Source organism: Pelobates fuscus, chromosome 4, assembly GCF_036172605.1.
Source record: "Pelobates fuscus isolate aPelFus1 chromosome 4, aPelFus1.pri, whole genome shotgun sequence".
In the NCBI taxonomy this organism is placed as follows: Eukaryota; Metazoa; Chordata; class Amphibia; order Anura; family Pelobatidae; genus Pelobates; species Pelobates fuscus.
The window spans coordinates 284761166-284785937 of NC_086320.1; the positions used below are offsets into that span (position 1 = coordinate 284761166).

General features: G+C 42.4%; 1 protein-coding gene across 4 annotated transcripts in view; it reads right to left on the minus strand.

Moving 5' to 3' along the window:
• DNAJC13 (DnaJ heat shock protein family (Hsp40) member C13) overlaps nt 1–24772 on the minus strand; it is a 189560-nt gene that overhangs the window by 86388 nt on the left and 78400 nt on the right. For all 4 annotated transcript variants that reach the window (XR_010090773.1, XM_063452169.1, XM_063452170.1 and 1 more), the window contains exons 12-13: nt 23406–23575; nt 7607–7706 (exon numbers count right to left, since the gene is read on the minus strand). Coding sequence is in view for 3 of the 4 variants with exons in the window: in XM_063452169.1 (XP_063308239.1) it covers nt 7607–7706; nt 23406–23575 (270 nt within the window). In the remaining variant the exon portion in view is untranslated. The remainder of the gene's footprint in view (nt 1–7606; nt 7707–23405; nt 23576–24772) is intronic.

Below are 24772 nucleotides of genomic sequence, written 5' to 3' on the forward strand. Positions count from 1 at the left end.
GGTCCTAACATGACCTACTTGAAAATCTAAGGTATAAATATGTGTACTTATTAATTGTAGATTATGCTAGCTTTAGTGTACCTATAATCTTAATTTTATTAATGACAGGAGGCGAGTATTTGCTTAAGACTTTCTTTACTTAAGCTTCACAGCAGCACTTTTTTACTTAGTAACAAGGTAACCAATCAGAAAAAAGAGATAACAAGGTATATAAGTCCCTCCCAGTGACGTCATTTCCTCTTTCTGGCTGCGAACAAACAGGAACCGGAACAGAAGGAACCAGATGAGGAATTCAGGATGTCATATGAGAAGAGATGCTTGAGAGGGAAACAGGAACGTAGACTTGCGTTCTTGAAGGGTAGAGGTGAAGTTCGTGAAGGAACGGCCACTAGCTTTGACTTCTTAAGGGAGTTTTATGCTGAAACGAGAGAGCAGAGTCGAAACCAAGGATTAATCCGTGAATTGGATTTGGAAATCATGATAACCGGTTGTTATGCAACATATGTTATAATTTGTTAGAACAGTTAAGCTATACAGGATAGACAATAATAGCTGGCCCCATGGAAGTAAGGTATAGTGTGTTCGTTCTAGCCTTAGAACTTACCTTAGAAACTTACCTAGTGGGGCGAACCTAGGGTGGGGAAAAACCGAAGGTAACAGTGGTGGGAAATACTCGCCTCCTGTCATTAATAAAATTAAGATTATAGGTACACTAAAGCTAGCATAATCTACAATTTTATAACATGACAGGAGGCTTCGTATTTGCTGTTTTAACGCTCCCCAAGGAGGGCTAAGGAAGCGTGCACAGCGGGACGAAAGTAGAAGTTGCGGAACGTCTGTTCTCGGGACCAGTCTGCAGATTGAAGAATGTCTCGAAGCGAGGCTCCCGCGTTGAATGCCCCCGATGCTGCCGCCCCTCTGATGGAGTGGGCTCCGAAGGAGGCTTCAATCCCGGCTAGGGAGAGTAACCACCTAACCCATCGGGCCAGGGTTGTGGATGACACTGGATTATGTGGCTGGACGTATGAGACCAATAGTTGGCTGGAAGTTGTGGAACGAAGTGAGGAGGTGAGTAATAAGTAACGAGAAAGAAGAGACACCACGCACAATTTTGGGTGGTTAGGAAAGTAAGGGTAAAATATAGAAGAAGAGTTCGATTTTGTCCGTCTGGACACGGAGAATGTGACACCCTCTGGGGAGAAATTGATAGCGTCATGGTCAAATGCTCGAACATCTGATATTCGTCTGAAGGACACTAAGCAAAGTAATAGGGTGAATTTTGCCGAGAGTTGACGGAGGGAGAGATCTTCGTTGTCCGGCCAAGACTCAAGGAAACTGATCATGACATTAACGTCCCACAGATGGGAGTATTTTGGTTTGGGGGGGCGAGCTAGTTTGATGCCCCGCAAAAGTCTACAAACCAGGTGGTCCTGGCCCACTGGAACTCCGTCTAGAGGAACATGGGCTGCCGAGATGGCTGAACGGGAAACGTTGATGGATCTGTATGAGCGGCCTAGATCGAAAAGATGAGAGAGGAAGTTCAAAATGTATTGTCTAGGGGCCGTAAGGGGATCGGTATTCCGTTCCAGGCACCAATTGCACCAAGTGTTCCAGGAAGAAAGATAGCATCTTCTAGTTCCAGGGGCCCATGAATCCCAGAGGAGTTCCTTAGATCTCTGATAGTTCTCCGAAGTGCCAGGTACCCCTGAAAGAGTCCAGGCTACAAGGTGGAGGTGGCCTTGCGTTATCATTGGATGAGGGTTCCCTTGAGGGTCTTCTAGAAGGTTTGGCCATGGAGGCAGAAGGAGGGGATCTTGGCAGGAGAGGTCCAGAAGATCCGGAAACCATGCTTGGCCCCGCCAGAGCGGTGTGAGTAATACCAGAGTGATCTGTTGTCTGCGAATCTGGAGGAGAGTTCTGGGAATCATCGCAAATGGAGGAAAAGCATAGGCTCCCGTTGTCGGCCAATTCTGAAGGAAGGCATCTACCGCTAAACATTCTGGGTCTGGAAGCCAGCTGAAAAACCGTGGGACTTGAAAATTTGTCCGGGAGGCGAATAGGTCTAGGGTAAACGGGCCCCTGCGTTTGGAGATGTGGAGGAAAACTGTTCTGTGTAGGCGCCAGTCGCTGGTGTCCCTCCAATGTCAGGAGAACCAATCCGCAGTGATGTTCGATTCCCCTGGGAGATATTCTGCTCGAAGTGTGATGTTGCGTTGGAAGCAAAACTCGTAGATGTCTTTCGTCACTTCGGAAAGGATGCGGGATCTGGCCCCGCCCAATTTGTTGATGTATTGGACAGCTGAGACATTGTCCATCCGAAGGAGAATACAGCAGTTCGAGAGGTGACTGGTCAGACTGCGAATTGCGAACGAGCCTGCGATTAATTCCAGACAATTGATGTGGAGAAAGTGTTCTGAGGTGGTCCATGGTCCTCCGGTGGAGGTCGTATGACAGGTTGCACCCCAACCTTGGAGGCTTGCATCTGATTCCACTACATAGTCCGGGGTGGGACCGAAGATTGCCTTGCCATTCCAGGCTGACATGTGACGGAGCCACCAAAAGAGTTCTTTCCTCACCTCTGCAGTAATCGGGACCCTCTGATCGTATGATGGATGAGACCGGAGGAATTGAGCTTTCAAACGTTGCATGGCCCGGTAGTGAAGGGGGCCTGGGTAGATTGCCTGAATTGAAGCAGAAAGCAGGCCTACAATCCGAGCTAAACCTCGAAGGGGTAAATCCTCCTGACGAAGGACTTTGCGAAGTTCCTTTCTGATCGCAGATAACTTGGACTGGGGTAGGCGGAGAACACAAGTTGAAGAGTCGATCTCGAAGCCGAGAAATTGGATGACTCTGGACGGGGACAGTGATGATTTCTCTTGGTTTATGACGAACCCCAAGGACTCGATTAATCCAGATGTGTAGTTCGTCTGTGAACGCAGCCTGGATGCGTCTTCGCAGAGAAGTAAGAGGTCGTCGAGGTAGATCAAACAACGAATGCCCCTTTCTCGAAGATGTGCGGTGACTGGTTTGAGTAGTTTGGTGAAGCACCACGGGGCGGAACTCAGGCCGAATGGAAGGCAGGTGAATTGGAAGATTCGGTGGTGCCAATGAAAGCGGAGGAAACGCTGACTGGCTGGGTGTACTGGTACCGAGAGGTAAGCGTCCTTGAGGTCGAGGCGAGAGAACCAATCGCCTGGTCGTAGAATGTCTCTGAGGAGGTGAATCCCTTCCATTTTGAAATGCCTGTAGACAACGAAAGAGTTCAGTTGACGGAGATTGATTACTGGACGAGAGTCTCCTGATTTCTTCTGGACTAAGAAGATGGAGCTGAGGAAACCTCCGTCTAGAGGAGCGAGTTGAATTGCTCCTTTTGTTTGAAGAGAACGTAGTTCTGAATCTAGAAGAAGGCTCTGAGACTTCGACATTTTTGGATACTGAGGAAAACCTGTTTGAGAAGGAAGAGAATGAAACTCTATGGAATAACCCTGAACTGTGTTCAGGACCCAGGTATCTGAAGACAGAGTCTTCCACATGTCTACACAGTGTGACAACCTGCCCGCATGATAAACAGTAAAAAGGTGAAGGGTAGGAAATCTCACCTGTTGGATATCTGTTGCGTCCGCGGGATCTGTACCCTCTTCCTCTATCTGCCCTTTTGGGCGTAGGAGCCTCTTGTTTGATAGTTGGGGAAAAAAGATGATGAAGTTGGGGTTCTCTGGCGTTGGTTTGTGGTCCAGAAACGGCTGACTGTACGACCCCTTGTACGGCCAGCCCTGCCAAAAACCCGTGAGGGTTGATAATGAAATACCCTTTTCATGGATGACTGCGCCTTGTTTAGCGTGGCATATAGGTTTACATGCTTATGTAGTTCTTTAATGTATGGTTCTCCAAACAATAGACCCTTTGCTTTGGGGCCCAATTCTTTGGTTCCCAAGTCAGCCAGCTTGGCATCCATACGCAGCAGCACTGCTTTTCTACGCTCAGTACAGAGAGATGTATTAGCGTTGCCCAGCAGGCAAATAGAGCGTAGTGCCCATTCTCTAATCACAGATGGGTCTAGAGGGCCTTCATTAGATAGGGCTTCATCAGACAGTAGGAGAATTTTAGCTAGGGGTCCTAGGATATCTAGCATTTTGTCTTGGGTCAGGCGTAGGCTGCGCTCAATGCCCTTCTTTGGATCACGGCCCGATCTGGCCAGATATGTGTGGAGCAGCGTATCAAATTCTGGGGTCACTGCAACTCTATCCGGTAGAGTGGGCCTAGGACATTCTGCTCGTAGTTTTTTACGGATCTCCCGCTCTAAGGGTCTTCTGATCCAGAAGTGAATATACTGAGCAAGATGGTCTGGAAGTGACCATTCAGATGATCGGGGATATCTAATTTGCCTCGGGTCAAACAGAGGTTGGCCAAGTGCATCCAGGAAAGATTCAGCGTCCCCAGATGGATTCGATCCGGGTATCTCACTTTCAGTTGGGAGATCTCCCATGATGGATTGAGGGAGAGGAGCACCTTTAAAGGGTGCTTCGGGCCAGTCTTCCCCTTCATCTGAGGAGTGGTCAGCCTGCCATTCATCCAGGATGGCTAAGGGGTGTAGGTCGAAGGAGTCTTCCTCCTCTTCCGACAGGGTAGGCTGGATGGAGTGTTGCTCTCTAACATCCGCCTGTTTAGGGCGCTTCGCCGGCTCTTTCCCTTTACGTTTGAGAGGTTCAGGCCCATTCCCTTTCCAATAACGTTTACTGGGTTTGGAAGGGTTTCTATTTATGGAGTCGGACTCCTCCGCATCTTCATCAGAATGCGGAGTTTCCGAAATTTTTGGCTCTTTTGAATCCACGGGCAGCACCCGAGCCAGGGCCTTCTCCAGTGAAGCAGCTACAGCTGCGTTAATAATTGCTTGCAAATTTTGGTCTTGATTTGAAGCCTCCATAGCAATAGAGTGTTAGAATGTATTTAAAGGCCGTCACGGAAAATTACAGTTTGTTATAATTCCACATTGCAAGCTGAAACTGGGGGTCACCCAGTAATAAATCACCTCAGGGAATACTTTTTCACACCCGTATAGAGGTATCGTGGCACAGACAAAGCGGGCCGATCATGGGCTGTATAAACAGACAGCAATCATATTTAATAGTTCATCAACCTTATACACATGAATTGTGTAAATTTGAGATGTATTAATCATAAATTATATATGTGGAATTGTTCAAAATAAGTATTTGAGAAATATGATTCCAGTTATATATGAATAAATTGGTTTTAAATTCCAGTAAAACAGATGTAATATAAACTTCTCCCCAAGGGGGAGCAAGACATAGGTAAAGCTGTACCAGTATAGTGGTGAAAACTTCCTTATTAGTGAGGGAAATATGCAGGGAAAATATATATAGCCTTAATAATATAAGTCCGTGACGTTGATGTATTGAACTTGTGTAATGGAATCTGACCGCTGTGTAAAGCGGTATAATGCCCGCCGCACGGGTGGAGGGAAAAAAGCAGATCGCGGCTCCAAGAAAATGGCCGCCGCGATCTCGCGCGTGCGCACTAGAGAGGAAGCCGTTTGGATCCCGCGGGGGAGCGCGAGATCCAAGATGGCCGCCGTGCGCACTGAGGACCGTTGGAGGCGTTCTCCACAGTCCGAAAAGCCCGGGAAACGGGGCGAGAATGCCGCCGAATAAAACCGGGCTGGAGTGAAGGAAAAACGAAATTAAATGAAATAATAAGTAAGAAACTTTACACAATAAATAAATGAATAAGGAAATACTAAACAAAATAGTTATATGGGAAGAGAAAATATATAAACAAAAGATGAGCTTAGGAAAGTAGGTAGTAAGCTCAAAGGATAAAATAATATGTAAATAGATAACAGTTGAAGGAGTATGACAGAAAAAATTAATAGGTAAAATAGTAGTAAAACCACAGAAACCCACATTAAGTAGGAGACAGTGGCACTCTGACCTGTACTGGTGTGAAGCAGCAAAGAAAGAGGAAATGACGTCACTGGGAGGGACTTATATACCTTGTTATCTCTTTTTTCTGATTGGTTACCTTGTTACTAAGTAAAAAAGTGCTGCTGTGAAGCTTAAGTAAAGAAAGTCTTAAGCAAATACGAAGCCTCCTGTCATGTTATAAAATTTTAGGACACAGAGGAGAGATTTTGGAGACAGAGACGCTGCTCTATTTTATCATGACAGAGAGCTTGACATGTTCAGGAGGGTATGTTATTCTAGTTTACTGATATTGCAAGCATATACCGTACTTTAATCTTATAAACTCGGCTATAAATTATTGTAACGGATTATTACGTTTTTATAGGTCTATATTTATATTTTATTTAATAAAATATTTTAAATGAAAAAACTTTATTTTATTTAGACCTGCTAAATTCTATGCTTTAAAACATTATAGTGGTAAATATGGGAATTAGCTGCGGTTACACCTGTGAGGTGCATTTTTCGGTTAAGGTGAGATACAGTATTACACAGTTTGCTCTCCATTCCACCTGAAGACAAATCTGGTATAAAACAATGGCATTAAACGTATGTTTCAATGCAGACACACTGTTAGCAATCAAAAACCAGCTCAGTTGGCTAGACTCCGAGGAAAGGGCAAACCCAACCAGTGACCTTACAACCCAAGCGTAAGCACAACCTATAAAACAAGAAAACAAAGGTACTTATCCTAAAATATTTGCAGATAGGCATAGGCATTTTTTTTGTTTAAAAGGTTACCTGCCTGGTTGTGAAGGGCAGTTATCGAACCATGCAATATGGGAAACATCCTTTGAAAGGTTACTCCAAGCACCATGGCCATATCAGTGATCTGAAGTGGTCATGGTGTCTGGAGTCTATGTGTTTAGCATTCAACTATTTGACGCTGCACATACAGAGTTTAACCCCTCTGCTGCTGAAGTTGTAACTCCACCTCCCGCAGTGTCATTGGCCAGCCTGGAACAAGGTTTCTGATTGGCCAATATTAATTCTGTAGGACTGGTATTAGATTCCTCATGAGGATAAGAGAAGATTATTTTATTACCCTGATAGGTCAAAGTATCACATTCAGCTCTGCATATCTGTATGAAGAACATGGCTGGAGCAGAGGTCAGGATGTTAATATTTCATTAGGAAAACACTAATCACAGCCACATTAACATAACAAAATGGTGACAACAGAATCACCAGGAGAGTTTTCTAATAAAATATTAACATACATTTATATAGCACATATATTCAGCTCCAGCCTTTAAACCAAATTTGTGTTTATATGATTTAAGCAGTGTCTTCAGTATATTGCTACAGATTTTTCCCCTCTAGCTAATAAGAGAATGTCGGCAGTGGATGGTGACAGCAGACATTATAAGGCAATCCAGACTTAACTCTACATGCCATTTCCATCAATACTGTGCACTCCATTAATACCAAATGCACTGAAAGCTAATCAATTATCTGGAAAGCTAATTAATTTTGTAGTTGAAGGAACTAGCCTTCTAATGCATTATAAATTGCCTGCAAGTTGAGTTTCAAAAAGAAATTGGAAGTCCCCGGTCAGGGAAAATCAGGAGAAAAGAGGGGTTTGTAAATACGAACATCAATACGGCGAAAACATTACTTACACACATAAGGGCACACAGCATGTCAATTGCAGCGTGAGTGACTCCATCATTGTTTCTTTTCAGAGCTTTTACTACTTTTATGCCAAGACGTTCACGGAACCTTTAAAATAAAGGAAGCATCCAAGTAACAAAATATGTAATGAGCAATGTGATTTAATACAGAGAACCACACATCTTAAATCTAACTTTTCAAAGTCACACAGCAAATTACATAGGGTACAAGGGCCACCACTGACCGTTTTTGCAGGCCCTGAAAGATGATTGAAAGGCTGTATTTCTGGTAAACGAGCTGTAAAAGATCATTCCTACCGCTAAACAGTTTCTTCTCAACTCTCTATACCAGTGGTTCCCAAACTTTTTAGGTTGAAGGCGCCCTTAATATTTCAGTACAGGCACCCAAAGTCAAAATTTCTAGGTTGCATATCTGTACAGCGCTGTTGCATTTACTGGCGCTATAGTGTAATGTACAGTGTTGGTGTTTGAAGGGGTGCTTGTATATACAGGGAGTGCAGAATTATTAGGCAAGTTGTATTTTTGAGGATTAATTTTATTATTGAACAACAACCATGTTCTCAATGAACCCAAAAAACTCATTAATATCAAAGCTGAATATTTTTGGAAGTAGTTTTTAGTTTTAGCTATTTTAGGGGGATATCTGTGTGTGCAGGTGACTATTACTGTGCATAATTATTAGGCAACTATATATACCCATTTCAATTATTTATTTTTACCAGTGAAACCAATATAACATCTCAACATTCACAAATATACATTTCTGACATTCAAAAACAAAACAAAAACAAATCAGTGACCAATATAGCCCTTTCTTTGCAAGGACACTCAAAAGCCTGCCATCCATGGATTCTGTCAGTGTTTTGATCTGTTCACCATCAACATTGCGTGCAGAAGCAACCACAGCCTCCCAGACACTGTTCAGAGAGGTGTACTGTTTTCCCTCCTTGTAAATCTCACATCTGATGATGGACCACGGGTTCTCAATGGGGTTCAGATCAGGTGAACAAGGAGGCCATGTCATTAGATTTTCTTATTTTATACCCTTTCTTGCCAGCCACGCTGTGGAGTACTTGGACGCGTGTGATGGAGCATTGTCCTGCATGAATCATGTTTTTCTTGAAGGATGCAGACTTCTCCCTGTACCACTGCTTGAAGAAGGTGTCTTCCAGAAACTGGCAGTAGGACTGGGAGTTGAGCTTGACTCCATCCTCAACCCAAAAAGGCCCCACAAGCTCATCTTTGATGATACCAGCCCAAACCAGTACTCCACCTCCACCTTGCTGGCGTCTGAGTCGGACTGGAGCTCTCTGCCCTTTACCAATCCAGCCACGGGCCCATCCATCTGGCCCATCAAGACTCACTCTCATTTCATCAGTCCATAAAACCTTAGAAAAATCAGTCTTGAGATATTTCTTGGCCCAGTCTTGACGTTTCAGCTTGTGTGTCTTGTTCAGTGGTGGTCGTCTTTCAGCCTTTCTTACCTTGGCCATGTCTCGGAGTATTGCACACCTTGTGCTTTTGGGCACTCCAGTGATGTTGCAGCTCTGAAATATGGCCAAACTGGTGGCAAGTGGCATCTTGGCAGCTGCACGCTTGACTTTTCTCAGTTCATGGGCAGTTATTTTACGCCTTGGTTTTTCCACACGCTTCTTGCGACCCTGTTGACTATTTTGAATGAAACGCTTGATTGGTCGATGATCACGCTTCAGAAGCTTTGCAATTTTAAGAGTGCTGCATCCCTCTGCAAGATATCTCACTATTTTTGATTTTTCTGAGCCTGTCAAGTCCTTCTTTTGACCCATTTTGCCAAAGGAAAGGAAGTTGCCTAATAATTATGCACACCTGATATAGGGTGTTGATGTCATTAGACCACACCCCTTCTCATTACAGAGATGCACATCACCTAATATGCTTAATTGGTAGTAGGCTTTCGAGCCTATACAGCTTGGAGTAAGACAACATGCATAAAGAGGATGATGTGGTCAAAATACTAATTTGCCTAATAATTCTGCACTCCCTGTAGGTATTGTGTTTTAATACAGGGGTGTGGTTGTATGTAATGTTTGCAATTGATTGCAGGGGTGTGTCTGAAAGTAATGTTCACTTTTAAATGCAGATGTACATTTGTGTGAAGTATTTGTGTTTGAGTAAAGGGGTGTGTTTGTATATATTTTTTTTTAAGTTTGTATGCACGGGAGTGTGTATGAAACATTTGAGTTAGATTGCAGGAGTGTGCTTGTATGTTGTGCTGGTGTTTGACTGCTTGGATGTATGCACATACACTACCACATACATAAGTACATACACACACAGATATTCATGCACATTGTCACACAGATGCATAATACACTGACACATACACACAAATTCATATAGACACCGACACACACACACACACAGACACATACACACACACCGACATATACACAAATGCACCCTGACACACACAAACATTGATACACACACTGATATAAAAACACACACCCTGAAACACAGATGCACATACACAGATGTGTGCGCAGACACAGAAGCACACTGATATATATATATATATATATATACACACACACAAATGCACACCCTGGCACACACACTCAAACACCCTGACACAGACTCACACACACACAGACTCACACACACACAGACTCACACACACACAGACTCACACACACACAGACTCACACACACACACGTGATTTTTTTAATTGTATTTTTATATCTCCACCAGCTTACCTTATGTGCCAGGAGGGTGGCTTGGAGTCCTGCTGGTGTTTGGTTTTGCTCCTCTACCCTCACGCTGCGGCTGCCTCCTCCCGCGCTGTCTCCCTGCAGGATGCTGGGAGGAAGTGACAGGCTGTCATTTCCTCCCAGCCGGCCGACATTACAGGGGTCCGGTCGCAGTCTTAAAGGACCACGGCACCCAACCGGCCCCTGTTCAGCAGTAATGTTTCCCCCGGTGCTATAATCGGCACCCCCGGGACACAGTTTGGGAACCGCTGCTCTATACTATATCTGCAAATTGTATGTGTCAGAGTGTCCATAGCAGGAATAAAGAGCCAATAATTAAGATCTCACCGGATAAAAATTGGATGGTTTTAACAGCAGATAAAAAGCAAATGGTTCCATTTTATCTGCCCATTAGATATCACAAACTTGCACAATCTTTATATGCAATATATATTGATTACCCAGCCCTTGAGTGCTCTACTGAAAATGTAAACCTTGATAAAGCTTCAGATACTATGGATTAAATATTTCATGTGGTCTGTAACATTTCCAGAACCATGGAGAACAAGAGTATGTTTAGAACAAGACTATACTTTAAATCTCGTTTCTTTCACATTTCTCCATTATTTAAGAGGAACACAAATTCATGCCAATGCTTTTATTAACATTTGTATTTTTTAACAAACCTTTATTGTATGTACGGTTTACAGTGATGTTTTTGAAGATAAAGGAGAGTAAGAACCAGTAAGAGTGTGTACTACACAAAATTGGAGAATGCCATACTGAGCAGCATAAAATATTCAAATACTTTGGGTTATGTGGCAGGTTCTTCTTCTAATAAACCTAACAAAACAAATGTTTCAAAATGGCGTTCGTAGATCCTTGAAAAGTAAATGGTACTATTTATACATTTATTTGACACACACACACACACAAAAAACAGACTGATAAACAGAGCATTTTAAGTTTATAAACTAAAAAAAGCAGACATTCCCTTTAAAGTCCCATGATATGGAGGAAAAAACTAAACAAAAACAAACCAAGAGGTGGCAATAATGGTGCTGTTGTTGTTACTAGGAGTAAATAAGGTCATATTTCCTGTCTTCTCCATAAGATGTAACAAAATGTAATTCCACCAGAAGTTCGTGAAGCCGTAATATGATAGGCAGCAGAATGGAAACACAATTAAGCATGCATTATTAGATGGATATTTAACTCTGGGTCAAACACATTAACAGTCATACTTTTTCCAGGCACAGTACTATAAAGTGCATAAAGATAGTTGTTCCTGTTACAAATAGATTGCTAAATTGATACTGCATGGACCCATTGACAGAACCATGGTGTATTTCATAAATCTCATAGCATAGCTATGGACATTGTTCCGAAAGCCACACAGGGAACTGCCAGCCTGACATTTAAACTACCATCAACAGAGTTGAACAACTTAATAAATAATGTGAGCCTCTGAAGTTAGAAAATAATGTTTGGTGAGGTCTTGTCTACAGATATTACTAGGGGCTGCAAGAAAGCACAACATGCTCTGACCATTGTATAACTGCACAGTTTCATTGTCCCCTGCACTACGACACAGATACACACACTGATATAAAAACACACACAGAAGCGCAGACACAGAACCACACCGACATATATATATATATATATATAACAAATAAAGTAGAGGCTGGAATGGGTTAACTAGAAAGTGCTCCCAATTGCAGTCTCTATACCCTGAATGTGACTGCTCCGTTAATGTAGAGCCATAGATTGCTAAATCTGGAGTATAAATAGAACTAAAAATAAATAAACTTTATTGGTCCCACTTGGGGAACAGGAAAAATATAACGAGAATCCCAAAATAAAATTAGTAATGAAAAAGAAAATAGCTTTGGAGAAGACTCAGTGTATATACAGTGTATTAAGAATAAAATAGGATCATCTAATACTGTGTAAAGATGTTGATCACGTCAGGTATTGTGACCATATAAATGTATGTAACGATGATTGATAAAAATAATTGTTGCCTGCTACTTAGTAACAGTTACTGACAACTTGTGTGTAACATTATATCAGCATGATAGGAAAGTAACATATAGTCACTAGGACAGACTCAAGATTAAATCTTTTAGCGCAGCAAAACAAATGTCTGCACGTGCAGTTGCTGCCTAATCGGAGTAAGAATATAGTTAGAGTATTAAATATTGGTCAACATCAATTTTAGAGAAACGAATAGACACACTATTAATCAGTGGGTATATAAAGCTGGGTATCTGGGAGCAATGGTCGGCAGAAAAACTCAAACAATACATTAGTCTAGATACTAACCGACACGGTATCTACAGTCTCAATTATGACACCCCCATAGGGTCCCCCACAGAATCAATAGATGGTAAAAAAGAACCTGGGGTACAAGTAAATATTAAGTCCGGCCAGACAATGAATAGCGGTAAGAATAATGATGGTATGAATAGACCTTCAGATTAATCCAGACTCATTAGTTGAAAGGGCAGACAAGATCCCCTAAAATAGTCTGTTTGATAGCCCAAAAAGGCAACTAGTATGAAACAACCTACAGAACAAGTTGAGAGATGTCTGAAAGAAGTCCTACGTCTCAAGAGGAAACTAACTGAAGTTCCTAGGACATATACAATAGCTCTCTAGCTTAATTTTATAGTAATCCCTAAATGGTATATAAACAAGCTTCTATAGTAAGCCCTAGGGTAATATACACACACCCCAAATAATGATTAAATAGTGAGCCCTAAATGATATAAATAAGCCCTAGACCAAGTTAGGTATATGCTAGGTAAGGTCGAATATAGGATGATCCGAAATAAGATTAATATGAATCAAAAACGCGCGTTTCGGCACAGACGTGCGCCTTTATCAAGAGCTATATATATATATATATATATGTATGTATATATACACACACATAGGATTTGACAAAAAATAAAAACCCGAAACATTTAGATTTTATCTTTGGTCAATGTCAGATGAATTTTAAAATGTATAAAAAGAATATTTATTACAATTAAAAGGTCCATTGACTGGGGGCGTGGCCTGGCAGCTCGAGGAGATGGTTGTGTGAGCTGTTAGCTCCAGCGAGGGTACGTACTAAACAGCGATTAGAAGAGAATTCCTGACCTGACCCAGCATTTATACACCACCACACGACGCCCGAGATAGCCATGGCACAAAGAACAACCAAAAAAAACAAAATTCGCCCTGCAACTATGAAAATCGCGGCACTTACACCTCCGCGACGGACCTCTCAAAATGGCGCCGGCGGCCCAACATCTCCCGCGGCACGCTCAGATAGAAGTGACAGCACCTCAATTTCAATAGGGACTGCTATACCAACGTCAGAATCGACCCTCCAAAGACTGCTACAAGATTTACAACAATCGCTCCAGGCAGACTTCTCCAAACTAGCCCGTGATGTGAGGGCAGATATACAGGCTATTGGGGAACGCACATCTCTACTAGAAGATAAATCGGAAGAGATTATTGCTGCTCACAACTCCCTAGCAGGTGCTTATGACGCCATGGAAGAAAAACTCACCTATCTCACAGCGAAGGTAGCCGATCAAGAAGATCGAGACCGACGTAACAATATACGTATTAGGGGGATTTCTGAGGAAATAGGCCCCGCGGAACTGAGAGAATATACTGTCAACTTCTTCAAAACACTCTGTCCGGAACTCTCGGACCGGGACCTAGGTTTGGACCGAGTGCACAGGCTGCCAAAGCCCAAATTTCTAGCTCCCTCTGTGCCCAGAGATGTTATCACCCGAGTGCATCACTTTGTCTCCAAAGAAGCCATAATGCGCGCGGCGCGAATTACCAGCAACACGCCAGCTCAATATGACGGGATTAAATTATTCGTGGATTTATCTGCGGCCACCTTAATGAAACGTAAGGAATTTATGCCTGTCACCAAAGCATTACGAGACTCTGAGATATCTTACAAATGGGGCTACCCCACACGTATTATAATCAAGAAAAATGGTTTGGAACATCAGATCAGATCCCTGGCGGAAGGAGTAAAGCTATTGAAGGAGTGGGACATCTCTATTGAATATCCAGAAGATGGCAATTCTACTAAAATCACGCACAAATCGCCTACGAAGATCACTAAAGACTGGACTCAAGTGGCGCGAAACAAATGAGACTTTACCCTTCGTAGCTGCCAAGTGCAGCCTTGATCTTTCATGACGGTGATCCGTGAGGACACGTGAGAAAACTATACCGTTAACAGTATTATTATTTCTGTTATTGCTATTATCGTTTTTTATTGTTAAGTATGTATATCTCTATGCCAGGCGGTATCTGAAGGTCAAGATATCCAACAAGCTAATCGCTCCACCAATCTTTTAAATACTCTTGATTTAAGGCGTTACTGGCCGTTGCCGTGGCCTTGAAATTATCTCCCCTGAAAGTGCTGGTCTTACTGACCGTTGGCGACCGGAGGTCGCCAGGCAGAATGGGCACTAAAAACTGCGAGGTCAGGCACACATAATCAACATTTACCCTCCCCCATTATGGCTCCGAAGGGCCGAAACTTTTTACTTTTATTTGGACAGTGGACTCTATGTCCTGGTTTGTCCTTATGTATATAGTTGCCCTAGGGCATTATGTTTGTTACGTACACCTTGTATCCCTCCCCCCGGTGTCACGAGATATAGCACCATATACCAGCAGGTTCAGATTCACTAAGGGCTGTGTTGTACTTAATTGGATAAGCATGAACGATAAGGTACCAAACAGGCCTGGCGGACAGGTTCATTCAGGCTATAAGGATAGGAAATACTGTGATGCCCTAGATCTCAAAACTCATGTTCATGTTCATGTTCAACCATACCGGTACCGCTCAACATTGTTTGTGGTTGTGCACCACACAGGCGCACATAATAAGCACGGCGCAAAGGCCAAATGGGCAATTGACATAAAAATTTTAAGTGACGGTATAGGTATTAATCTAGGCTCCTATCAAAAAGCACTTGCAATGATGTCGCTGGATGCACATACTTCCACTACCCATGGCCTTAACTATAATGTCCCTTAACGCCAAAGGCCTGAACTCCCCTCACAAGCGGAGACTGGCCTTGGCTGAAGCAAAAAAGCTAGGAGCAAATATAGCATTCTATCAAGAAACCCATTTCTTGAAGGGCCATATGCCCAAATTTTATTCCAAATCCTTCCCAATTAATTTTCACACTGGTTATACCAAAAAGAAAAGAGGAGTGTCGATATTGGTGCACAAAGATGTGGTTTTTGCACTCCATAAAGTTGTGAAGGACAAGGAGGGTAGATTCATCCTCATTCAATGCAGCATAAATAATGAACCATACACACTACTGAACGTGTACGGTCCACATGAGAATCAAATAGATTTTGCGAATAAAATGATTTCTCTAGCTCACATGCACTCTGTTGGGACGCTAATTATAGGAGGGGACACAAATTTTATTCTAGACAGTGGCCTAGATACCTCATCTGACACATCAGTAACACATGCAACCACTCAAAAGAGATCTCAGGTGGCGACACACATTAGAACAGCAATACATGATGCGGGACTATTAGACATATGGAGGGTGTTACATCCCTCAGAAAAAGATTACACGTTCCACTCTCAGGCACATAATTCGTATTCACGAATTGATAGATTCCTGACTCATGCATCCATTACACCGACAGTAACGGCAGCACATATCGGGGTCATTACGTGGTCTGACCATGCCCCTATTACCATATCGATAAAAGAAAAATTTTCCACCATAGGAAGGGGAACTTGGCGTCTCAATGACACTTTATTAAAAGACCCTCTAATCGTTGCCCAAATTAAAGAGGATTTGACCTCTTATTTTGAACTTAATACCACCCAAGACTCCTCCATAGACACAATATGGCTGGCCCATAAGGCAGTAGTAAGAGGTCTGTTCATTAAACATGCTAGCCGAGCCAAACGCATAAGAGAGGAAAAATATCGCAAACTTTTAGCAGACATAACGGCTCTTACGCACACTAATAAAAATAGTCCAACCCCAGCGCAATCTAGTGAACTGAGGAAACTCCAAACTACACTACAGGAATTTGAACTAGAAAAAACAAACTATATGCTACAAAGATGTAAATTTAAATTCTTTGCACATGGGAACAAATCTGGTGCGGTGTTAGCATCCAAACTGAAAGCACGAATGGCCAACTCACGGGTGGCTTGGCTCCAATCCTCTGACAATAGCAAAATTACCAACCCCCAGAAAATCGTAGACGAATTTGCACAATACTATAAGAAACTGTACAACCTTCGGGAAGACGCAGACACACACACGCCATCACTAGCCCAAATTCAGGATTTCTTAGAATCAGTTAACATTCCCAAGCTACACAAATCAGACATAGATCTCCTCACATGCCCGATTACCGACACTGAAGTGTTACAGGTGATTAAGACTTTACCCGCACAAAAATCACCAGGACCAGATGGCCTCCCTAACATCTACTACCAGACGTTTTCTGGGACACTCATTTCCCCTCTTACAATGCTCCTAAACCACTGTTTCCTAAACGGCAATATGCCACAGGAGATGTTAAGAGCCCACGTCTCCACCCTGCCAAAACCAGGCAAACCAGCCACTCTATGTCAAAATTTCCGGCCTATTTCATTGCTGAATTGTGACGCAAAATTGTATGCTAAAATCTTGGCTGAGAGAATGAAACACATAATGACAAAGATAATTCACAACGACCAATCTGGCTTTGTTAAACACAGGCAAGGTTCAGACAATACGAGAAAAATCTTGAATATATTGTCCCATATGGAATCACAGAATATGGAAGGTCTTCTCTTAGCGCTGGACGCGGAGAAGGCCTTTGATAGGCTAAATTGGTGCTATATGGAGCAAGTCCTCCTAAAATTTGGGTTTCCTACAATATTTATCACTGGGATCTTTACCCTATATTCTAACCCTACAGCTAATGTTTCTAATGCTGGCTTTCTGTCGCAGCCCTTCCCAATTACCAATGGTACCCGCCAAGGTTGCCCTTTATCACCCCTATTGTTTGTGCTGTCCTTGGAACCTTTAGCTTATAAAATACGAGAATGTAAAGAAATCACAGGGGTTCAGGTATCTGCTAAGGAGTATAAACTGTCCATGTTTGCTGATGATGTTTTAATATCTCTGTCTACACCAATGCAAGCCTTACCCCACCTCATGCGAATTTTAGACGAATATAGTGCAATATCATACTATAAACTGAATAAAGCAAAAACTCAAGCCCTACCAATCAGACTTCCTACAACTGCAGTACAAAAATTAAAGAACACATTCTCCTTTGATTGGAGACACACACATATTACCTACTTAGGGATTAAAATAACACCTACTCTTAGAGGCATCACCACTCATAACTTGTCTCCTTTACCACTAATGTGCACACGATTACTCCATAAATGGAAAGATGTTAAACTGTCCTGGATGGGAAGGATCAATGCCATTAAAATGGTGATACTCCCCAAACTATTATATATCTTCCGAATGATTACAATTCCAATCTCACCTACGCTGAGCAAACACATTCAACGCATAATTACTACGTATATATGGGAAAGGAAAAAGCCGAGGTTACCATTGTCCTTACTCCAGACCCCAACTAATGGGGGGGGATTGGGTGTCCCCAATATCTTAAATTATCAAAGAGCGGCTGTGTTGGAAACAGCGGTTAAACTCCACGCCCCTAAGAACACCATACAATGGGTAGACCTTGAAAACGAGTACAATCCGAAAAGCTCAATTCCGGAATACATGTGGACCCCCAAAAGCCTTAGAGATCCTACATGTACCTTGCTACCACTGTCGAGGTTTTCAATAAAAGCATGGGATAGCATACACCGCAATCTCACTACTGAAAATAAATTCTTGCCGTGGGCCCCACTGACTACTCTAAACACAATATCGCCTTGGTTATCTCTAAATAAATGGAAAGATCTGGGAATCTCCCGCATTATTGATCTTTGTAGACAAGGCGAAATCAAACCGTTCCCAGAATTGCAAGCCACATACAACCTACCTCACTCATATATCTTCCCCTACTTGCAATTAAAAAGCATAATAGGGAACAAAGTAATAACATCCTTGGGAGAGACACAGGACAAGGTGGGAGACAGGATCGCTCTATATGACAGATGCCATAAAAACCCGATTAAAAACAAAACTTTATCCCTAAGCTACTCAGTACTACAGAACCTGATCCCTACCACAGAATTTAAGTTTAAAGCACAATGGGAAAGGGAAGTTCAATTGAACTTTACTAATGAGCAATGGATCAAATCGATACTAGCATTAAAAGGGATAACATCTTGCTATTCCCATTTAGAGGCCCATAAGAAACTAATTTTCCGATGGTACCTAACACCCGACAGACTTCATAAAATTTATCCGAATTCTCCGGATAGATGCTGGAGATGTAATCGAGAAAAGGGAACCATGTCCCACATTTGGTGGGAATGTAACATTATTGCTCCCCTATGGGGCGAAATTAAGAATTTATGGACCAAGATTTATTCACAAACTCTTAAACTAACAATGCCCGTAGGCATCTTTCTTAGGCTACCTGACAATTTAGCTGTCCCAGACAGACAAATACTCACGGTAATGATACTGGCGGTTCGCAACCTAATTGCCACACACTGGAAGCAGACAATATGCCCACCCTTACCACTGCTTCACCAAATAATTCGAGCATATCTAAAATATGAAATGCTCTCTGCCATTACTCCCAAACAGCAAGAAACCTCGCAATATAGTTGGACAAGATGGTCTTCCTTAAATATGGAAAACACAGGGTGAAGAGGTGATTTAGTGCTTCAACATCCAACCCCCCACACTACAATCGTTTAACAGGATGCACTAATGCACTACCTGCACAATATTACTGTAAATATCACAATCCCGCTCCTCTTTAGTTGTATATCTCTTGCAAGACTATTGACGCAATGTATGTAATTGTGGGGTTTGTTGCACAATACTACTACTGTTTTTAGTTTGTATAACTGGGACATATGTATCTAGTACGATGTGAAAATTGTATACTATCATATTAAATTGTCAATGCTGTATAATCTCGTGACCTTACCCCCCCCTTCTCTTGTTTTCTGTTTGTTAATAGTGATAAACGATTGTTGTCGCCCCCCCTTTTTTCTTTCTGTATCCCTTATTGTATTTGAAACTGAATAAAATATAAATTTGAAAAAAGGTCCATTGACTAAGTGGCAAACAGCAATCGATGGAACATTTGAAATTTGTAATGAAAAGCTTGCTATGGGAAACTACTAAACAGAGCTAATCACAGAAGGCACACATTGTTATTTCAGCAGAATATACACTTATATTTGAGAAAATCTTTATATAAATTAGAAAATTCCTTTTATATTTATCAAAAGCCTAAACCAACCAAACATCTTTTTTTTCCAATGCCATCCCTTCGCTACAGTGATCCGGTTTTCCTAAATCTCCGCAAAACCGACTCACAACTTGGAAGCATTTACTTTTATTATAGCTGGTCATTCAAGTATAGTTCTGTTACCCTTTTGCAACAATTCATTGGGACTAGTGATGTCCCGAACAGTTCGCCGGGAACTGTTCGCCGGCGAACATAGCTTGTTCGTGGCGAACATAGCTTGTTCGTGGCGAACGCGGCGAGCGAACATATGCGATGTTCGATCCGCCCCCCATTCATCATGGAGGTGGGAGGGTCTGGGAAGGAGGGTCTGCTGCTGATTGGCTGGTATGTGTTTGCTGACTGTGAGGTACAGAGTCAAAGTTTACTCAATGATGACGAATAGGGGGCGGACCGAACATTGCATATGTTCGCATGCCGCATTCGCCACGAACAAGCTATGTTCGCCGGCGAACTGTTCGGGACATCACTAATTGGGACCCATTTTCAAACAAATCCAGAAGAAGAGAGCTGCTACCCATTCAGCTCAATGCAATTTCAATTCTGTGACAGTAAATAAATTGAGACAGTGAGGAATTTAATTAGCACAACTGAAGTGGCCATGTAGGTCCTGTAACAGCTTCATCCCATTTAAGTAGTTATGGTGACCAGATTCCCCGGGGGCGATCATTTAATCCACCATTTAACTGTTGTTAATGTTTTAAATTCTTTATTTTATTTGTGCATATGTTTACAAGTAGAATAGCGTCGCCACAATAGCTGGCGCAAACAGTTTTAAACATATGAGTATATTAGTGTGGCATCAAGAACTGTGCACATTTTTTATAAAACAAAATGAAGAAACAGAGTTTATCCGAAATAGATTAGGTACGCTTATCTGATTGTATAATCAAGATTCAAACTTTCCCATTGGTAGAGTATGTCAGACAAGAGGGATGTTTTATAAACCACAAGCCAGGTTCATGCATCTAAACATTAGGACATGTATATATTCTAACCTTAACAAGCTTTAACATATTTAGGTACAGGAGTAAGTGCTCTGCTTAGCCATAAGTGTGACTGTGAGGTGGAAGGGGTGAGCACATGTGATGTAGGGATTCTGCATCATATAGCTTTGCCCCATTTCTATAGTAAGTAAGCTAACAGACATTCACAGACTATGCTGACCTACCAGGACTGTCATACAGGTAATATGAATAGGTTGCTGCAAAACAGGCTAGATATGTAAACTCGAGCTAGGGCTACTACTGTGGTTGCCCCTGAGTAAGACTGCTGCATAACAGGCAGGAATTACAGGTATTAATAACAAAGGAATGCCCTGTATCCAGACTACATAAAAGTATAACATCTATTGGACATGCTAAACTAGCAGAGCCAGCGTGCCTAGCAGGGTGGTGCATAGCTGAACATAGATAAACGAGAAGTAAATTATATTAATATGTCCCATGGATTCGGTTGTGAGAGGAGTGACAGTATAAGAGGCAAGTAACGCTGCCAGAGGTCAGCCGATGCCTGTGGTGTCTATCTGCTTGTGTTGGGTGTAAGAGTCCAGCAACTCCGTAGCGGGGAAGGTGCAGTGTAGAGCTTCTCTCCAGCCTGGTGTCGGCAAGTATGCCCGTTTAGCTGTGGTGCTGATCTGGCTAAGGTTGTCCTTCCAGCATGGAGGGGGAGAGGAGGTTGTATTGTGGTGATGCCGCCGCCTGCGGGTTCCTCGCTGGTGGCGTGATCGATGTTGCAGGGTCTTGCTCCTTTTTGCCCGTGGTCTAGGGGTTCTGGTTGTCGGAGGTGCACGTGTGCGTTTGGGGTTAAGGCCCTGGGTAGGCCCACCCTCCTCCACTCTCTCCGGTACCTCTTTTGCCGCTGGGAGCTGAGATGCCCTTATTGCATGTCTCTCCTCCAGAGAGGCCCAGAAGTGGGCAAATATTTGGTCCAGTTTCCTCAAGGTCTGCTGGACGCTGACAGAGTGCTTTCTCTCGGGCAGAATGGGTTCAGTGCCACGAGGTGGGGTTGCAGCCGCCATCTTGAAAGTGGGATCTGCATGCCGGGCAGGATCGGGTGCAGTGTCCTCATTTCTCGGTGCGGTTTGTAGCTGGCCTGTGGGGACCGGGATAACCCCCACCGGTCCAGAGGGGGGGGAACGGGTCAGCAGAGGCATGTCAGTGCGGTGCTGTATGCCGTGCGGGAGAGCGGCCGCCTCGCCCGCCCGGCAATTTCTCCAGGCCTCGCCGGGACCTTCGTTATAAGAAGTTGTGGCTGAGAGTCTCGAGTGTCAGGGTGCCCCGGCAGGCTCCTGGCTGAGTTTTGTTGCATATTTCGCAGTTTTGGCTTGCTGGGACGCAGTGTTGTCGCTTAATTCTCCAGTTTAGCGTGGAGCTCTCTTGAAACGCGTCCAGCCGCCATGAAGCTCAGGCCCCGCCCCCGTTTTTAATGTTTTAATGCTAAACAAGAGTCACCAGCAGGTCCTCTCTTCTGTGCTACTTGGGCTGAGGACAGTGTTGCCACCCTTCTTGGAAAAAAATACCGGCCATGCTAATTTGCATAATGAATTATATATGCATGACATCACTGGATGTAAGTCACAAGGAGTGACATAAGAGAAATGTAACATTGTAACAAATGTAACAAGAGAAAAGATATTTGGAACAAGGAAAATTAAAAAAAAAAAATAACAGAACAACTTACAGTTTGATTCTGCTGTATATAAGGATTGCTCTACAGTTTGGGGAGATTGAACTGCCCTTCTGAGTGATCACTCAAAGGACCCAGCAGCAACAGGCTGTTTGCGTCACATCCCTGTCTGCATCATAGACAATATATACATGTACAAATACACTAAACACCCCAGTGTCTCTGTCAGGGACTCCCCCCATTTCTTCACTTACCTGCTGACTGGACATGCTCTAAATCACCGTGGATTTGGTGAGTAGAGAGAGACGGTATAGAGACACACACACACACACTAATAAATATGCTTAGTTGAGTTTATTATGGGAATACATTGCATTTAAAGGTGGCATTCCTGTGACAAATATGCAGCTGCAAAATGTGTTGTCAAGCTTCTGACATGCCCAATTAGAATCCCTGCCAAAATACGGCTTTAAAAAAAGGATATGTGGTAAGCATTGAAACTGTGATAAATAGAAACAGAGGGGGAGATTTATCAAAGTGCAGTGATCTAAAAATTTCAAAGGGTTGCTGGTTCCAATATGTTTCATTGTGACTGTGCCACTATTAATACATAGGACCACTTTTTTTTAGAACAGAACACTTTGATAAATCTCCCTTAAGTTTATAATTCTCCTCCTTCAATGCCATGTGTGTCCCAGAAGATTGTCAATTTGCGAGATTGTCAATTTATAAAAAACAAAACAAAAAAAAACCAATAAGCTGAAAAAAGCCAATGCAAGTTATAGGTGATTTTTTTATGTTTTAATCAATGGTGATAATTTACCTTTAACTTGACAAACATGTAAAGTTATAGCTCATTCGTTTAATGAACAATACGGTGTACACTATTTATGTAAAAAAGCAATTAAGAACTGCTAGAAAGATTGTAGCAGAAGACATGACAAGCCGATTATATGCTTACTTTGGGAGTTGAGTGAAAGCCTGGAACCCAGCTTTTGAAGCCACTAATCGTCTGACTGCCTGGAATTGGCTTTCAAGTTCAGCATTTGATGCGGTTGCTTCTCCTTCTTGCGAAAGCAACGATATTATCGCATTATTAATTAACTTTTCTTTGTTCTCAGAGAAGAGTCCCTGTTAAAAAAAAAAATGTAAATAAATAAACTGTTCGGCTGGTAAGATTAGCACTACTCATAATAAAGATATTTACAAAAACACCAATTTATTTTGTACGCGATAATTTATTTTGAAAGCATTTATTCCAGCACTGATTTCCTGTTTTTTTGTTTTTTTTTTAAATAGGAAATTATTATTAATTCACCAGAATACTGCTGTGGGTAGTTCCCATCAAACAGGTGAAAATCTATAACACATGTGACTTATGGGCAACCTATTTGAGCCAGTATATCTTAGATCTCAGTATATGACTTAAAGGGCTACTATAAGCACCATAACTCTTTTGCCAAAATCAAATTCAAAATCAGTGTAATGTTTACAGGTTTTGTAGCTGGCCACTTAAGATATCATATGGCACACAAAGCTAAGCCTCTACCAAAAACGAAAAGCTATATTTTAAAACATCCTTTAGAGATGCGGGTTTCTATTAAAAAAAATTTAAAAAATCTTAAAGGGATACTATAGTTACCAGAACAACCACAGCTTATTGTATTTGTTCTGGTGAGTAGAATAATTTCCCTCGAGCTTTCAGCAGTAAACAGTCTTTTCAGAGAAAATGCAGTGTTTACATTACAGCCTACAGATACCTCCACTGGCCACTCCTCTGATGGCTACTAGAGGTGCTTCCTGGGGCAGTGCTGCACACTGTACATTACAGACATTCAGTGTCTTTGCCCTCTGTATAGAGAGACCGAACGTTCCTCAGAGATGCAAGGATTCAATGCATCTATATGAGGAGATGCGGATTGGTCAGAGCTGTGTTTGGCTTGAGCTGGCTTTGCCCTGATCTGCCTCCTTGATCGTCTCAGTCAATGAAATGCTTTCCTATGATAAAGCATTGTGATTAGCTCACATCAAGACGTGTGATGATGTCAGCCAAGCAGGCAGATCAGGGGCAGAGTCAGCAGCAGCAGACTAAAATACGGTAAAGGTATGATTTTTCTATATTTAGGGGAGCAAGGAGGGGCAGTGGGGCTAGATAGAGTTTGTAACACCATAGGGTCAGGAATACATATCTGTATTCCCGACCGTATAGTGTTCCTTTATGTATTAAATCAAAAATTTGGGGATTTTTTAAATTGGATGTCTAAGAAGTTAACTTTAGAATTTAGACTTACCGTATCTAAATAGAAAATATGTAATATTCTATATCTA